General features: G+C 44.7%; 1 protein-coding gene across 3 annotated transcripts in view; it reads left to right on the top strand.

The window, feature by feature from the left end:
- The window catches only part of TMTC1 (transmembrane O-mannosyltransferase targeting cadherins 1), a 174689-nt gene extending 162012 nt beyond the window's left edge, over positions 1 to 12677 (top strand). For all 3 annotated transcript variants that reach the window (XM_048501224.1, XM_048501223.1, XM_048501222.1), the window contains 6 exons: positions 637 to 772; positions 1403 to 1547; positions 2559 to 2696; positions 6193 to 6315; positions 8238 to 8315; positions 11105 to 12677. In XM_048501224.1, coding sequence (XP_048357181.1) covers positions 637 to 772; positions 1403 to 1547; positions 2559 to 2696; positions 6193 to 6315; positions 8238 to 8315; positions 11105 to 11239 — 755 coding nt within the window. In that variant the 3' untranslated portion in view covers positions 11240 to 12677. The remainder of the gene's footprint in view (positions 1 to 636; positions 773 to 1402; positions 1548 to 2558; positions 2697 to 6192; positions 6316 to 8237; positions 8316 to 11104) is intronic.
- Positions 12678 to 18137: the final 5460 nt, after the last annotated feature.

Genomic DNA, 18137 nt, shown 5'->3' with positions numbered 1-18137 from the left:
ACTTTTACTCTGGTGCAAAAGGAGGGCCAAAAAATTTGACTCAGCTTTCCAGATTGCAGGGGGCACTGTGCCCCTAATCCCCGCAATGTGGAAGGGATGAAGAAGAAAGTTTGGATTTACACACACACACACACACACACACACACACACACACACACACACACACACACACACACACACACACACACACACACACACACACACACACACACACACACACACACACACCCCGCTTTCTCTCCTGTAGGAGACTCAAGGGGGCTTACAATCTCCTTTCCCTCCCCCACCCCAAACAAACATCCTGTGAGGTAGGTGGGACTGAGAGTGCTCCGAAGAGCTGTGACTAGCCCAAGGTCACCCAGCTGGCACGTGTTGGAGTGCACAGGCTAATGTAGTTCCCCAAATAAGCCCCTACAGCTCAAGTGGCAGAGTGGGGAATCAAACCCAGTTCTCCAGATTAGAGTGCACCTGCTTTTAACCCCTATGGCACTTCTTCTCCTCTTGCTGATTTGTTTCCTTTAAACAGGTGGAAGATTTCATACACAATCCTCCGGTCTGCTTCCCTGGGCAGGTTTCATCATCGCTTTGCTGACTGTGTTGAGGGCAGCCATTAACAGGTGTAACCCTCTTTTGCAGGATCCCCAGAGGCTGCTGTTTCCCACTACCAGAAGGCCATCCAGCTTAGCCCCAACCATCACGTTGCCATGGTGAACCTGGGGAGGCTCTACCGCTCCTTGGGACAAAACAAGGATGCTGAGACTTGGTACAAACGGTAAGGAAAGCAGGAAGAGAAAAGTCTGGCTCTTCCCTTCTGCAGAATCCTTTAGTCAGTACTGCAAGTCTTTTTTTTTTGTCAAACAGCCTATCCCCAGGTCCTGATTTTACTCCAGGAAAAATGCAAATTATGATTCTCCCGATAAATTATCCAAATCACTGCTTTGTGCATATTTTATTCTTTTATTGCAATTGAGAGCGTTTTGGAAAGTCTTGTTTCTTGTGCTGACACTCAGGATATTGAAGGAGGGAAGCAAAAACATGACGGGCATGTGCCAATGAAAGGGAATGCACAGTGGATGATGAAGGCGGTGCAAAGAGCAGAGATCTGACTATTTTTGGGTTTCTGGGCTGTGTCACATGGCCTGATAGTTTTAGGAGCACAAACTACCAGACCACTGCTACACAGCCCAGAAAATCCACAGCTGCACAGTTGATTCCAGCCATGAAAGTCTTAGACAATAAATTGAGCAGAGATCTCTAGGTATATGGAGATCTTTCACCTGCTAAAAGCCTTTCACCTGCTAAAAGCCATGCTTTAGTCTCCTTTCCTTCTGCAGATGTCTTTAAATGTATGCCATGTGCTTTCTCACCTCCAGTTCTTTCTGTTTTGGCTGCCATCCTGCAGGGCATTGAAAGTGGCACGGAATGTCGAAATCTTGTCACCTCTTGGAGCTCTGTATTACAACACAGGGCGCTACGAAGATGCCCTGAAGGTTTACCGGGAAGCTGCAGCCCTGCAACCCTCTAACAGGGAGACCCGGCTAGCTTTAGTGAGTATGTGAGCGAAACAAGCATAAAGGCTGTTTAAATCTTAAGAAGGGCCTCCAAAGGCTTGATGGGCATGACTTGGCTTGTCCTGACTCCACGTGTATCTCTTTCTGGCTTTTTCTTGAAAGCTGCTGTCGCTGAGAGGCTCTGAAATGCCGTACCTGCCAGTGCCTGTTAAGGGCCGTTATCTTGTTATGCCCGTGCTCAATGGCTGCAGATGTCACCTGTCAGTTCGTGCTTGTCCTTGAATTTTTCAGATTTGAATCAGGTTACATTTGCGCCTCACATCAGAAAAGATGACCACAGGTTAGTCTCTCGTTCAGAGGGAAGGATGCCTGAATTAAGCTGCACGTCAGGCCTCCTGGCAAGAAGCAAACATCTCGCTTGTTTTAGAAGAAGAGTTGGATTTATATCCCCCCCTTTCTCTCCCACAAAGAGACTCACAGGGGCTAACAAACTCCTTTCCCTTCTCCCCTCACAACAAACACCCTGTGAGGTGGGTGGGGCTGGGAGAGCTCCAAAAAGCTGTAACTAGCCCAAGGTCACCCAGCTGGCGTGTGTGGGAGTGCACAGGCTAATCTGAATTCCCCAGATAAGCCTCCACAGCTCAAGTGGCAGAGCGGGGAATAAAACCCGGTTCCTCCAGATTAGAGTGCACCTGCTCTTAACCACTACGCCACTGCTGCTCCACTGCTGCTTTTAAAGCCACCTCTTTCTTTTGTGCCCTGTTATTTCATCCATTAGACAAAGACATATGATGAAGATTATATAGTGGGCGGGGGCGGACAGACACAGACAATGTTCAGTCCAAGTGCCCTTTTCCATTTCTGAAATCATCCAGGGATGCTTCCTGAAATATAATCGCATTGAGTGAGCTCAGCATCTTCTATACCGCAGACTTAAGCATACCTCAGACATCCCGGTCTGGTTGGACGCCATGAAATGTTCACAGGTATTCCAGCTACTCACCTGGAAGGTTAGCAGCACCTTAAATTTACTTTTGCTTTTGGTAGGCTCAGGTTTTGGCAATGATGGGACAGACGAAGGATGCAGAAAGAATGACCAACCATATCGTGACTGAGGAGGCCGAATGTCTGGAGTGCTACCGCCTTTTATCAGCCATCTACAGCAAGCAGGAGAACTACAACAAGGTACAGATGCTGGCGTGGAAGGAAGGTTCAAGTACTCAGTTGGGGAGCAGTCTTTGTTCAACCGAGGTGGTTCCAAAAAATTATTTGTTTTGGGTGGTTTGTGCATGCAATAAGAATATTTTGGAAATAAATATAACAACAAGATAAAAGAACAAAAAACCAACAAAGAGGAAGAAGGGAATACTTTTAAAACAGTCTTGGATACAGACTTCAAGGAAATACTAAAACAGGTAACAAAATGCTAGAAAGAAATTATGAAAAGAACCATGGGATAAAATAGGGCAGTCTGATTAAACAGCTGATTTCAAGGATCAAATAACTAGTTAGCATCCCAGAATCTCAGTTGTTATCAGTATTAACCAGAAAATTTCCCCGCCAACTTAGAACACCCACTGTTCTCTATCCGTTCAATCCTAGTTCTTTGCCTTTTGTTCCTCTTGTTCCCTGTCTTTCACTTGTATAAGAATGTACTCACATAAGTATGCTCCATGCATATTTGACAGATCATTAAAGATACTGCTAAACTGTAACATTTGCAACCAGTGAACGAATAAGTGAAATAATTATGCAACAGACATTACAATCCTGATGTTATAAGAAGGGTGCAACTCTGCGCCGTTTTTCTGTTTATTATTTACTGTTCTAATTGCAGTTTTTTGTGGGAGTGGTTGATCACCAAATCCTGGCATTTTAAATAATATAATTTATAATAATTAGAATGGGAAGGGTTTTTCTTCCCTCTGTAATAGCTAGCAGGCAAGAGCAAAACAGGTCTTTGGCAGGAGAGCTCAGTAAGATGTTTTTGTCAGACATACCTGCAGGAATGCCTAAAAGCAGAGGCTCCAGATTTAAGCTTGTTATGGTTCAGCCTTCACTGAAACCAGCATACTGAGACAGATGTGTTAAAATAAGGTGCCTTCAGGTATAGCTCCATAATCCATTCAGACCAGAGAGTCTGTAATTGAGTTGATCTCAGAAGAAAGTTCTGAAGGGTACAAGGTATAGTACAGCTCAGTGAACTGAGGTGAGGATATGGCCCAAAGTATCCATATTCATATTCTTACTGCGAAAAGCATCACTGCTCCATACAACACATGTCAAAGCATATACATCTCAAAGCATGAGTCTCAGGGGCACTTCCTTCTTCACATTTGTATCATTCTCTTCTTAGGATGGTGTTGGTTGATGTAAAGAACCATGTTGTTAGGATTTTGTGTGTATGCAACTATTATCTGACATTTTTATGTGTCTGGTGAGACAGTGGTAACCAAAAACGAACACTCAGAACTATGTATTGTCGAAGGCTTTCACGGCCGGATTCAACTGGTTCTGGTGGGTTTTCCGGGCTGTGTGGCCGTGGTCTGGTAGACCTTGTTCCTAACATTTCGCCTGCATCTATGGCTGGCATCTTCAGAGGTGTATCACGGAGAGAAGTCTGTTACACACTTTGATACAGCTCTCTGTGATACAGCTCTGAAAATGCCAGCCACTGATGCAGGCGAAATGTTAGGAACAAGATCTACCAGACACAGCCCGGAAAACCCACAACAACCAACTCAGAACTATCTCTGTCTCTCTGTGTGCCATCTTTTCTGAATTGTTCCTTTGGGCCCTATTTGCTTCAGATCTTTGTTTCTAATTATATTATTATTTTCAATTATGGCAGCCTTAATATATAATTGATGTGGGAAAATATTGTATTCTGGTTCTCCTGTCAACATTTTCCTTTATGTTGCAACCTTTTCCTTTATGGATTGTCTCGTTCCTTCGGGGGCGGAGTCAGCAAGTGTGGTGCGGGGACCAGGCCTCCCAGAGGTGCCCGCTTCATTGTGGAGTACCTCAGGGGGCATTGCTGTCCCCATTGTTATTTAACATCTACATGCGACCCCTTGCTCAGTTGGTACGGAGCTTTGGGCTGATCTGTCATCCAATGCAGCTGATGACACTCAGCTCATTCTGTTGATGGAGGGGGGAGCTGTCGCCACCCCTGCAGCTCTACAGCAATGTTTGGAGGCGGTCGCTGGATGGTTGCAACAGAGCAGGTTAAAACTTAATCCATCGAAGACGGAGATCCTTTGGCTTGGTCGAGGGGGAGAGGCTGGGAATTTCCAACCACCGGTGTGGGAGGGGGCCATATTGGCGCCGGCCTCCTCCGTCCGCAGCCTGGGGGTCCACCTGGATTCGTCTCTTTCAATGGAGACCCAGGTGGCTGATATAACCCGGGTTGCATTTTTCCATCTTCGACAGGCCCGACGGCTGGCTCCCTTCCTCTCCAACGCTGACCTAGCCACTGTGATCCATGCAACAGTTACCTCCAGGCTAGACTAATTGTAGCTTCGCTCTCAGCGAGACACTTCCCCCTTGCGTTTGATCAGGAAATTAAAACTGGTCCAATATGCGGCGGCTCGCCTGCTCACAGGAGGTGCTTTTTGAGAACATATCCAACCTGTGTTGCGCCGCCTGCATTGGTTGCCGGTTGAATTCGAATCTCATCTTCAAAGGTGTGGGTGTTGACCTTCAAAGGCCTTCACAGCGGCCTGGGACCCTCGTACATTACGCCGGGGACCCGCGTACCCCATATGTCCCAGCTCGACCTCTGCGCTCAGCAGAGGCCAATTTACTGGAGGTCCCTGGCCCCTCGATGACGCAGCTGGCCTCCACTCGGGCCAGGGCCTTCATGGCTCTGGCACCCACCTGGTGGAACACTCTACCACCTACTGTCCGGGCCCTCCGGGACCTTGTAGAATTCCGCAGGACCTGTAAGACCGAGCTGTTCCACCGGGCCTTTGGAGAGATCAACTGCTGAGGGTGCCCCAACCCCCCCTCCCCACTGGTTCCATATGGGTCCCTAATGCCATCGGGACCCATTATTCTGTTCTGGGAGGGTTAGGTAAGGGTTTTGTGGGACGCTGTTTTAGGATTTAATTGTTGTTTTAAACTGTATGTATATGATTTGTATGAAGTTTTATATTGTTCACCGCCCTGAGCCCCTCGGGGATAGGGCGGTATATTAAATTAAATAAATGATAACAAATAATAATAATAATAATAATTAAAAAATATGTTAACCATGTAGTGTAGGGGTGTTTTCTTACCTGATGCTACAGGATTGACTGAATACGATCCTGGCTGTTTTGTAAACATATTTGTGAGGAGAAAGATGCACAAGCCTGTGGTTTATGTTCTTTTATAGTGAACATTGGACTATGTTGAGAAAAGGGTGACAGCAATATAGTTCTGATTTCTATCAAGATTGAACAAAGCTGTTAATAACTGTATCGTCTTTCAGTAAAGTTACTTTGGTAGACATAAAAAACATGTTGCCTTTATCCCTGTGTCTCATTCTCCCACTAGCCAGGTATGTGCATATAAAAATGTAAAGTGTCCATCTAAAAAAAAAAGGGGTGAAATCAAGTAATGCCATCCAAAATGTTTTTGAGAGTTTCAGGCGAGCCACTTTTATCCCTGTCTTTTTGTGATGTTTGTCTGCTTTTAGGCACTTGAAGCCATAGATAAAGCTCTACAGCTGAAACCAAAGGACCCCAAGGTCATATCTGAGCTCTTCTTCACAAAAGGAAACCAGCTAAGAGAACAAAATCACCTGGACAAGGCTTTTGAGGTAAAAAAGAAGAATAACAAATCTTATTTCTACTTGCTAACATATAGACTACTTTTTTAATTAGGCACATTACAATTAGCTTTATGTATATGTACATTAATGCAAGGTAACAACTGAGGAATTGCATAGCAGTGGGGTACCCTCAAGAGAGAGGGTGATATATCCAGTCTTTTCCAATTGCATCTGGAATATTAGAGAGGTAGATAGAATTCGTAGGTTATCTACGCCTGTGTACCGCTGATTCCATGATAGCCCCACTAAAGCTCTAAGACCTCAAGTGTGGGTATGCCACTCAGATGTTTCATATCAAAGTGGTTTCAGGAGTTCTAACAGACACAGTTTCATTGGATTATATTGGGCTTAGCCATGCCAGTTGTAGAAGACCCAAATGTCATGCAGTCCTATCTCCTATACTGAAGCAGGGCTCTTTACAGTTGTTTAGCCTATGTCAGAATCATAGGACAGAGACACAGCAGGGTGTGATGGTTAGTGTTGGGCCAGGATATGAATGACTCAGTTTTTAAAGTCTCCGCTCTACCATAGAAGCTCACCCTGTGACCTAGGGCCCAATCATTGTCTGTTAGCCTTATTTACCTCAAAAGGTGGTTGTTGTGAGGATGAAAAATGGAGCAGGAAAAAACAATGTTGTAAGCTGCTTTGGGCAGTAAAGCTGGGACATAAATATCTATATTATACCACAAAGAGTCATAAGTAAGGGGCAGGGGGAATGTTGCTAACAAATCCAGAGGAAAAATTGCTATCCTTTAATAGAGGCTTACTGTGTGAAAAAGAAGTTAGCAACCCTCAGCGGAATGGGTAGCCTATGACAGAGATGGCTGTCGGAGAAAACAACAACTGTGGAATGACAGCTCATTCATTTAGACTTGTAAACTGGCCTTACTGGAAGCATGCAAGTAAGCTGAACTGATAGGAATAACCCTGGCTGCCCCTCTACCCTGATGCATTAACTAGAGCAGGGGTAGGGAACCTGCGGCTCTCCAGATGTTCAGGAACTACAATTCCCATCAGCCTCTGTCAGCATGGCCAATTGGCCATGCTGGTAGGGGCTGATGGGAGGCTGTGGACCTGTTATCTGGCTGTGATTCCACTGAACAAAACCAGTGCATGGTGTAGTGGTTAACACAGGGGGATTCTAATCTGGATTCACTTTCCTCCACCTGAGTGGCGGAGGCTTATCTGGTGAACCACATGTATTTCCACACTCTTACATTCCTGCTGGGTGACCTTTGATTCACTTTCCTCCACCTGAGTGGCGGAGGCTTATCTGGTGAACCATATGTATTTCCACACTCTTACATTCCTGCTGGGTGACCTTGGGCTAGTCCAGTTCTTGGGAACTCTCTCAGCCCCACCTACCTCACAAGGTGTTTGTTGTGAGGGGGGAAGGGCAAGGAGATTGTAAGCCTGAGTCTCCTGCAGGAGAGAAAGGGGGGATATAAATCCAAACTCCTCCTCCTCCTCCTCCTCTTCTTCTTCTTCTTCTTCCTCTTCCTCTTCCTCTTCCTGCTGATGTCAGGATATGGGGAAAGTCATAGCAGATGTGACTGAGAGATAGTAGTGGCTTAGACACATTTTTTTTTATTTTAGCTGCAACAGTGTATTTTGCTATAGGGTTTCTCCAAAAGTTTAGTTTGCCCTTTGGCCCCCTAAAAATAAATATATTCCCCATCAGTTGGTTCCTTCCACATGGTTTACTCTCCCCCACCTTTTGCAGGGAAGCAGCCATTCAGACCCCCTGCAAAGCAGAATCCTTCCATTATGATCCTGTAAAAATTATGTTCTGCTGGAAAACACTAACGTTTCTAAGGAGATTTCAGAGACACATCGATAACATTACCTCCTCGTTAAGGTTTCTACTCTAGACGCAGGCGCTCTAACTTCTAAAATCTTTATTAATTTAGAGCTATAAAGCAGCCGTGGACTTCAACCCCGAGCAAGCGCAAGCCTGGATGAACATGGGGGGGATTGAACATATCAAGGTAAGAAGATGGACCTGTGCTACTTCTGCCTGCTTCATTAGGGGAGAAGGGGAAGAGATTGCAGGCAAAAACCACAGTAGCAACAATTGGGAGAAAGTTGGCTGCTTCTGGAAGGCTGAAGACAAAAGCTTTCTGGCCATTTTGGTTCCAGCTTGGTTTGTGGAAAAAAGTCTGTAGACAGTTGGCTAGTTTGTCAGGACAGCAACTTGTTCTGACACAAACATTTTCACTTCTTTTTGCATCCTTTTTTGTCTCAGCCTGTTGCTAGACCGACCCATGGTGGATTGGGGGAACCCTGTTTTTAAAACAGCAGTGTCTCTACTCATCCTGCCAACCCTTGAGGTGCCTAGCAGTGTAGTGGCCCTGTCTCTGCATTGACTAGTGTACTCACAAGCACAGTAAAATCCTGTCTGGACTTGTCCTTGCCCACATCTGCCTTATAAATAGCCGTTGCCCCCTTCCTAAAGGAATTAAGAAGACATAATGCCTCTGCCTTGGAAAGTATCACTTCCCATCTCCAGCCCTACAAAGACAAAGGACTTGCTAATGTATTTGTCCCAAATGTTCCTGCCATTGTTGTTATTGGGTTAATAACCCAGTACTTCTTCCTGTGACTACTCTAATGACCACCTCATTTACATTGTCATTGTTATAGAAACTGTAATTTCATCAATTCCCTCCCACCTTCAGGCATTTCCAAGCTTGGCCCATCAAGCTAATGCCTCAACCATTAGATTAATTACTTAAATAATTAAGGTTGATGTCTGACTCTTGTCTTTCCCCAGAAAGGCAGGACTCCTCTTTGTCCTGGGAGATTAAGGGCCACTTTGCATAACCCCGAGGGTCCCTTTTTCTCTGTAAGAAGTCCCTCTCCCAATAGCCATTGTTCAATATCTCTGGGCACCTCTCTGTCTGTTGATATTGTCCCACAATGCATTGTTCTTTCTTCTACCAGAGCTAAGCACAGGTCGCTCAGCTCAGTTCATTGAACCATTTCACTCCAAGATCAGGTGACTATAACTCTTACTCCCCAGTTCCCTTCATCTATTCCAATCCTATCAATTCAACCCTGGTTATATCCTAGAAGTGCTTGTGTACCTCAATAAAACTGTTAAACTTTATTTGCTCTCCTGCAGATTTTCTTGGAAAAGCTGACTTTTGTATACATAGACAACAAAGACCCCTAACTTGCCCAACCTTTTGCTAAGCCAAGATTCCACTTTCACTGCTTCCCTACTCTAAACGGGACAAAGTCCCACCATTCTGAATAACAAGACATCCACCTGAGAGAAATTTCTGCGAACTCCCAAACTTACATGCTGTGTATGGAAGATTACTTAGTCAAAATGAAAGGGAATGGAAGTATTGTGAGAAGTCCACAAACACTGATGAGCTAAAAAATGATCACTTTTAGCATTTCATTACCACTTTGCTTACTTGTATCTTGCACTGACCAGACACAGACCTGCTTAGATCTGGGAACCCATTACACTTTTCTTAGACCAAGCTCTGGCCTGTAGAGCAGGGGTGTCGAATTCATTTGTTGCAAGGGCCAGATATGACATGAATGGGGGGCTGCTTCAACTGGCCCTAGAATGGCCCTCGTGGTGTGTGCCAGGACTGGTGAGCCCACAGCAAGCCTCCCGAGGCCAGATCGGGAATGGCAAGGGGTGCCTCAGCTGGCTTGCAGGCCTGATAACCCCCCTCAAGGGACCGGATTTGCTCCCCCCCTCAGACTGCATGTTTTTACCCCCTGCTGTTCAATATTCAAAGTGCTCTGTGAGCATTATATTGTATTACTACAGACCTGTATGGTAGGTCTGTATTATCTCTATTGCCCCCATATTCCACATGGAGATTGCAGTGGCGTAGTGATTAAGACCAGGTGCATTCTAATCTGGAGGAACTGGGTATGATTCCCCACTCTGCCGCTTGAGCTGTGGAGGCTTATCTGGGGAATTCAGGTTAGCCTCTGCACTCCAACACACACCCGCTGGGTGACCTTGGGCTAGTCACAGCTTTTCAGAGCTCTCTCAGCCCCACCCACCTCACAGGGTGTTTGTTGTGAGGGGGGAAGGGAAAAGAGATTGTAAGCCCCTTTGAGTCTTCTATAGGAGAGAAAGGGGGGATGTAAATCCAAACTCTTCTTCTGTGCAGTTCTACGCATAGTTATAACCTTCTGAAGTCATTGACCTTAATGGTCAATATGTGTAATTCTTAATAGGTATAATTGTGCTTAGGATGGCACTGGTTGTGAGCCCGTGGCAACAAAATAGTCTATTCCGAAACAGAGTCACAGCCTTCTAAGCCGACTGCATACAGTGCATTTAGATGAATATACTTTGGTTTAGGGATAATTGAGGGATTTCCTAATTCAGAGTTCAGTTTCTTAGCAACTTCAGTATTCTACCTCATCAGAGCACAATTTCATGAGAAAGAAGGTTCATGAGAAAGAAGGTTCATATGAACTTAAATACAAGCAGCTACCTTATAGCCAGACCATCACAGACAGTGGATTTCCAAGGTCTCAGACGGTGTTTCCCAGTGCCTGGTACCCAAGTTCTTTTAAGCAGAAGGATTAGACCAGGGACCATCATCATACAAAGAATACACTTGGCCACAGAACAACCTTTAGAATGTGTGCAATCAACCTGCCATATTGGCACTAAGGGTTCTGGCACAGTTTCACCTAACAGAGATTTATAAAACAGGTAGTATGCTTCCGGAAAATAGGCAGTGCCACCAAATCTTTGATTTATCCCCATAACGTCTTTCTTTTTCTTTTGCAGGGTAACTACATCACAGCCCGGGGCTATTATGAGAAAGCGTTGCAGCTGGTTCCAAGTAGTAAGCTGCTGAAAGAGAATTTAGCTAAACTGGACCGCTTAGAAAAACGGCTGCAGGAAGCTAAAGAGAGAGGATAACCGGGGCAAGATGAATGTATTCCTCCCGGAGATGAGAGAATGCCGTGGGAAGCCCCGTCTTTTCCCGCAAGACAGAAGCACTCGCCAAGATGTGTGGTGGTGATCCAGACCATAAACGGGTCGGAAACCACCCTCGCGTCCCCAGTGCTATGCGAGAACCGCTGTTTCTCTTTGAATGTGCTGTAGAATGGGTGACAACCTCATGTTCATCATCCCCATCTGTGTTTGGGTATGCTTCATTCTACTTCCATTAAATGCTCAGCATGGGAGATGTATCGGTAACGATCAGACTCACTGAAAATGTCGAGATTGTGGTGGGAAGTACAGCACCGTCCAGGGACAAGGTGTGTGGAGTCCATTATACAGGCTTGCTGAAAGGACTCCTTTGCTTGTGGCATAGTGAAAACCAGCCCATCTCTCCAGAAGATAATAGCAGCAGTCAGCTAAGGAAAGGTGGGAGGGAACTGTGTGGTGGCTACAGCGAGGGAGAAGAGCAGCCATTTTGAAGGCCCTCTCTGGGATTCCGATTGTAATTCCTTGGGCATAATCAGTTGTCACTGAAGGATGAATCTGGTGCAGCTGCATTTTAGCTCAGTCCTTAAAGAGAGATCTCAGAAGAGGCGTTTCTCATAAGAAAGCATTATTTTTATTGTGGCAGTTTACATTCAAGATCTCGCAAGAGAAGTTAGTTGGGCTTGCTTTTCTCCATCTAAACCAGGGGTCTGCAACCTGCGGCTCTCCTGATGTTCATGGACTACAAATGCCATCAGCCCCTGCCAGCACGGCCAATTTGGCCGTTGCAGACCCCTGATCTAAACAGTTGGTTTCTGTAGACGGTTAAGTAAGCCAGGTAGGGCAGGGTGGGGGAGGCAGTTCTAAAAACAGCACAAAACAGCTCGCCGTGTATTTGTGATATTAAAGGTTGCAGCTGCTCCGGGAAAACAAAGTTGGTGAAAACATAACAGCTGGGATCCAAAGATGACCCTTTCCATCCACCCACAAATATTCAAGCTCTTTCATGTGCAAGCACACACTTCTTTTTCTAAGTGTAGAGCCTTGTCTTGCTTCAGAGTCTGATCCTGAGGCCTGAGGGCAGTTTGACAGTTGGCCTGCTGAGGGGAAGAGAACCTCAAAATGCCCGCTGTGCACACAGAAGCTCTCTGGCTGAGCTTTTGAACCTTGGCAGAGGTTTCAGAGAAGTTTTAACTGGCTGCAGAGGTTTCGGATTGGCTTGTTTGTGAGACGTGGGGTGGGGAGAGGAGACAGAGATTTTTAAAAAGCTATTTTTTTTAATGTGGACAATTCCACATCTCTCATTTGATTAAAAAAATATCAGAACATATATGTGACCGAGAAGAGTTCACAGCAGACAGGGTTGGGCTTTTATTTTTTTGTGTGTGAGTTATTTATTTAACATAATAAAACATTACATATATCATGTTGTTCTCTGTGTTATGTAAGAACTTGAGGCGGCAGCTTTCACAACCAGAAATGTAACGTAACTTGTGGCTGCTGCTCTTGTTTTTGTGAGGCTAAAGAAAGGTGGCAACCTCAGGAGAGTGGGATGCATGTGAATGATGCTGTTTGTATTTCTAGAGCTATTGAATGCCCTTGAGCTTGAAGTGGATCGATTCTCCTCCCCACCACCCCCGTCCATGACGCTGGGCACCTGTTCTATTGATTTTCTTGTTCAGATGAGGATTCCACATGCCCATTTAGAAGCTTAGCTGTCAAGTGTGTGGATGGGGCTCATGATATGAAGATAAAAGAGGCCATGCGGTCTCAAAGCCATTGCGCCTTGGGTGATGTGAATGAGACTGCCAAGTTGATCCAGGAAATGCTCAGCCAGGGCTGCACTAAGCATACTAAGGAAACAGGCAGTGATGCTCTATAACAGTGATGGCGAGCCTTTTCGAGACCGAGGGCCCAAATTGCAACCCAAAACCCACCTATTTATCGCAAAGTGCCAACGCGGCAATTTAACCTGAATAACCCCCTCGAGCAGGGGCCAGCCTGCTGTAGCCTCCAGCAAGTCCCACATGCACCGCTCTGTGCCTCTCTAGCATCTTTGCCGCCTCTGCCCCCTCCCCCCAGGCAGCAGCCACCTGGAACACAGGCACCAGGCCCGCCAGCCTCCCTGCTCGCTAAGGTGCACGCACATCAAGTCCAGCAGCCCAGGCCAGCCTACATATGTGTGTTTGTGTGGGTGATTTCCCCCCACATGACAAACTCTGTGCGTGCGTGCCCACAGAGATGGCTCTGAGTGCCACCTCTGGCACCCGTGCCATAGGTTCGCCACCACTGCTCTATAATCTAATTCATCCCTCCCTTCTTACCAAAAATTGGTCCCGCAGAAGACTTCTTCCTTACGCTATTTACAGTCCCTGTCAAATGGGTGAATAATAGATGACCGTTTACTAATTGGTAGCTTACCATTTTTCAGTTACCCCTTTAAAAACACTTGTCTCATACTCTCAATAAAGTATTTTTGAAGCGGATCATAACATCCAGGTGAAATGATATATAACCGTAAGAGAAAGCCGTACTGATACCAGCACCCTAAATATGCATATCTTGGAACCATTAAAAGCAGTTAATAAAGCAGATGAAACTCATAAAACGTAAAAACGCAACATGTATGCCCACTTTGGTGGTAAGCCTGTCATGCTGATCTTGTGGGCAGCCAAGAAATTTTTGCCGCAATTCCATACTTAATCAGTCGTTTGGGAAAGCCAGGGAGCAGGAAATCCTTCCTAGCACTTGACAGAATAATACATACCCCAGTTTGGTAATTAGTTCTCGGTATTGTGCACTTTACCTTAAAAAAACAGCAGTTTTGGGAAATTGGAATTGAAAAATGCCAGACCATTTTTTAAAGTAGTAAAAATGGGGGCCTTAAGATCTTTGAGAAAGGTAACATTACCTTCAGTGGCCTTAACAGTTGGGAGCCGATAGCTGCAATTGTAATACCATTTTCCTGGGAGTAAGCCTCACTGAATGAAATTGGACCTCTATAGGCCTGTTTAGTATTTCTCTTAGTGTAACCCAGTGGATTTAGTGCTGGGAAATCTGTTCTCAGATACATCTGTGAAATGCTATTGTGGTTGCTTGTTTCATAGCGTTTGTTACAGTAAATACAGTAAGATTGTCCGCTTCACAAATCTAAAATATTAGATGAAATGAACATTGATCAAGCACCAATGAAAGCAAAACAGATATTAATATTTACCTATGCCTTCCTTAGCTACTACCTATGGACATGCTAACTCCTTAGATATGACCCACCCTTCGATACATTTTGAATGAGTGCAGAAATCTAAGTCAAGGCATTTATCAGCAATCGTTAGTCTTGCTCCAGCATAAAGTTAATGAGCTTGTGGCTAAGGTCTCATCTGTATTTCTTTAAAAATGTTAAGCAGTTCTTTTGCAAAGTATATACACTCTGAGGTCTTTCCTGCACGGTAAAATTATACCTGTGTACCACCAGTTTTTTTTAACCTGGGTCTATTTTATCCCGGAGTGTCCATCTGCATGGCTGCCCGTTTTTTGAAGGAATGCAGTGAAAACTGGGAGGAAATACTCCAGCTTGTTTCGCACAAACCCACATGTACTGTACTTACTTCAAAAGCATATCTGAGCATGCCCAGTGTCCCATATTCTGATTGGCTGTTGTTTTTGAGTGGCAGCTTGACTCAGGTGGGGAGATCAGGCGGCTGGGTGGGAAAAATAAACCGGTCCTGCTCCCGATTGGTTTTTGCGCTATAGCAGGCTCACCCCAGGATTTTTTTTTTTAGAACCTCCTATTTGGTGGGTTTTGAATACTGGGATGAGGGAAATATTGTGGGGCAAACCCACTTTAGGACAGGGAACCATGCAGAATTCTTGGCTGCACAGGGATATTTTTCTTGCTCAACCCAGGATATTTTGACCATGCAGAAACGACCTGATTGTAATTCTTCCTGGTAAAATACCTGTGGCAAACTTAGGGCTTAGTCCAAAGTGGGAAGTCTTGTGTAGTTCAGTGAACACTTCCTGGTGATTTCTGCACATAAAAGAGACAGATTTTACCTGTGCCATTTAAAGTGCATTGAGCATCTCTGTGCCTGTGCTCTTCTCCCAGCCACTTCAGCGGTTTCACTAGAGACAGGAGAAGCAGAGCAGGTAATGGTTGGAGAGATTTGCCAGAACCGATATCAGTCAGATTACCTCTTAGACCAGTTGCTGGGCAATATAGATTGTCATGCTGTGGGGAGGGGGTATTCTCCTGCCCTTGTTTTAGGAGGAAGGGTGGGAATTTAAAATGGCAATGCATGATGTGAACTCAGAGTTAGGATAATAATGATAAATTCCTGACTGATAATTAAAGCACTTTAAAATACACCTGATATCACCCTTAGTTGTAGACTAAGTCCCACTGAAGACAATACGATAAAATAGCTGTGACTTTGTATTGTCAAGGCTTTCACGGCCGGAATCACTGGGGTGTTGTGGGGTTTCCGGGCTGTATGGCTGTGTTCCAGTAGCACTGTCTCCTGATGTTTCACCTACATCTGTGGCTGGCATCTTCATCCTATAGCCCGGAAACCCCACAACATCCTAGCTGTGGCTTGTTTTTCAATTGTTTTCAGTGGGACTTGCAGTGCAGAGTTGCATTCTTCTTAGTCCGTTGACAACAATGAGCTTAGAAGGATGTGATTCTACTTAGGATGACGCCACTAGCGCTTATCTTCAGCTGCATCCTTTGACCACTGGAGTGCCTCAAACAGAGAATCTTTCATTATCGAGCATTATAATGTTAATGAAGACAACAAACAGTACCACTATGGCTCTTCCTCCAAAGAGATGTTGTTCCTTGCTATCACTTTGAAACCTAAATACGCTATATTGGAGAATAGAAGGTTGAAGATATTGCCAGGAGGTGAGAGGAACAGTGGCGTAGCACCAAGGGAACGGGGGGTGCGCCCCACCAGGCATGCATCCCTGTGGGGGCATGGTAGGGGCAGAGGGGGGCGTGGCGGGGGCGCAGGGTGCACTCGTGCCCTAGGCACAGTTCCCCCTTGCTCTGCCCCTGGAGAGGAACATATCAGAAACTAGATTTGTAAATCTAGTTAATTGTAATTGCAATTCTGTATCCCTGATGCATGTATCCAGAATGTGGAAGTTGAATTTGTGTTTAAATTGTATAAGTTAAGAGAAGAACTGTTATTTTCTGAAAAGAATCATTTTCATAAAATCTATCTGTTTGAACTGAGAAAAATTTTCTGTTGGTGATGACAATAAGAGTTGATCAAAACCATCTTGACTTGGTGTGGCTACCATTTTTCCGAACATGAAGCAGTGGTATTAATAATTTTGCATGTTAATTTAATGTAGAAATAAATGGAGATTTGCCTTTGCCTTAGCATTGAGTCCAGAGGAAAGGTGCTGTGGGAACTGGAATTCCCGAAGGAGCATAATAAATTAGGCTAGCTCGAAAACCACTGACATTGCTGTACTAGAAACTGCGAAGGGGTAGGTAGGGCATTAAAACAGACATGGAACATGCTAAGCTGAATGGCCCCCCATGACCATTCCGTTCAGCAGCCTGCCAGGAACTTCTGTGATCAGCTGAAGAACCAATCAACCCCTATGCACTACTGGGAAATAAATTTTGGCTACCATCTAAAGAGCACTTTCCTGAGAGTAAGCCCCAATGAATAAAGTAAGACTTGCTCCCTAGTAGACCTGCTCAGTATTGTTCCCCTTATGATCCACTGAAGTGGCATTAAACTCAGAAACCCAATGCTCACAGCGTTTGAGTAAGAGGCATTTGTGGGCATTCCATGTCAGCCATCTACTGTTGTTCTTCACATGATTAAAACTGCCCCCCGAATAAGTTTAAAATGAGCCTGTTTTCAAAACATGTATGTATTGTCAAAGGCTTTCACGGCCGGAATCACTGGGGTGCTGTGTGGTTTCTGGGCTGTATGGCTGTGTTCTAGCAGCATTCTCTCCTGACGTTTCGCCTGCATCTGTGGCTGGCATCTTCAAATGCAGGTGAAACATCAGGAGAGAATGCTGCTAGAACATGGCCATACAGCCCAGAAACCACACAGTACCCCAAAACATGTATGGTTCCCAAATGTACAGCACCCTTAATTGCACTTTAAGATTGCTATTGAGAGGAGACAGAAGTGGGTGTTTTCTTCTCACTCCCCAATCCAAAACAAACTTTTTTTTGCATCTATTATTAAGCCATAATCATTTTAAAAGCTTTTTAAAAATTCCTTCAAAAAACCAGAATTTTTAAAAAAAGATATACAAAAAGACAACAATAGAACAACAGTGGTGGCAGATCTACACTTTAGTTTTTATGAATGGTTTCCAAATATCTAAAAATAAGTCAGTGCACAGTTGTCGTCTGTATGCCATGTATTCAAATATTGATAAGAGTTTTAAGGCCCTCAATCTGCTGATTTGCTGGAAGTGGACTTTTTCCAGTATTACAATATGAGTCTTTTAGCTGTAATAAGGACATGGAGAGTCCATTTTTGTTGACAATCAATTAGCCTTCAAGCGATAGGCAAATAGATTAAAAATACATTAACATCCTCAAAAATCAGTGAAGATTCTAAGACAAAATTGATCTTCCCGGAAAAACTAAATAACTGGACATGATCCAAGCATATGTTTAAGAGACACAGTCAATGAGCTGCAATACTAACAATTAGACATTTTACTGCAATCCAATCCAGCATAAGTAGACCTAATGCGTTCCACTTAGAAACGGGCAGCAGACAAGAAGTCTCCAAAAGAGTCCCAAGACAGATAGTCCCAACTGCAGGGATTGATCTCTATAATCAGTAGAGGTTAACCAGAGTGTCTGATCAGGAAAACAAGATCTTCCTTCATTACATGG

Source organism: Sphaerodactylus townsendi, linkage group LG06 (assembly GCF_021028975.2).
Source record: "Sphaerodactylus townsendi isolate TG3544 linkage group LG06, MPM_Stown_v2.3, whole genome shotgun sequence".
NCBI lineage: Eukaryota > Metazoa > Chordata > Lepidosauria > Squamata > Sphaerodactylidae > Sphaerodactylus > Sphaerodactylus townsendi.
The sequence above is the reverse complement of the archived record's forward strand: the minus strand, read 5'-3'. Positions and strand labels throughout refer to the sequence as shown.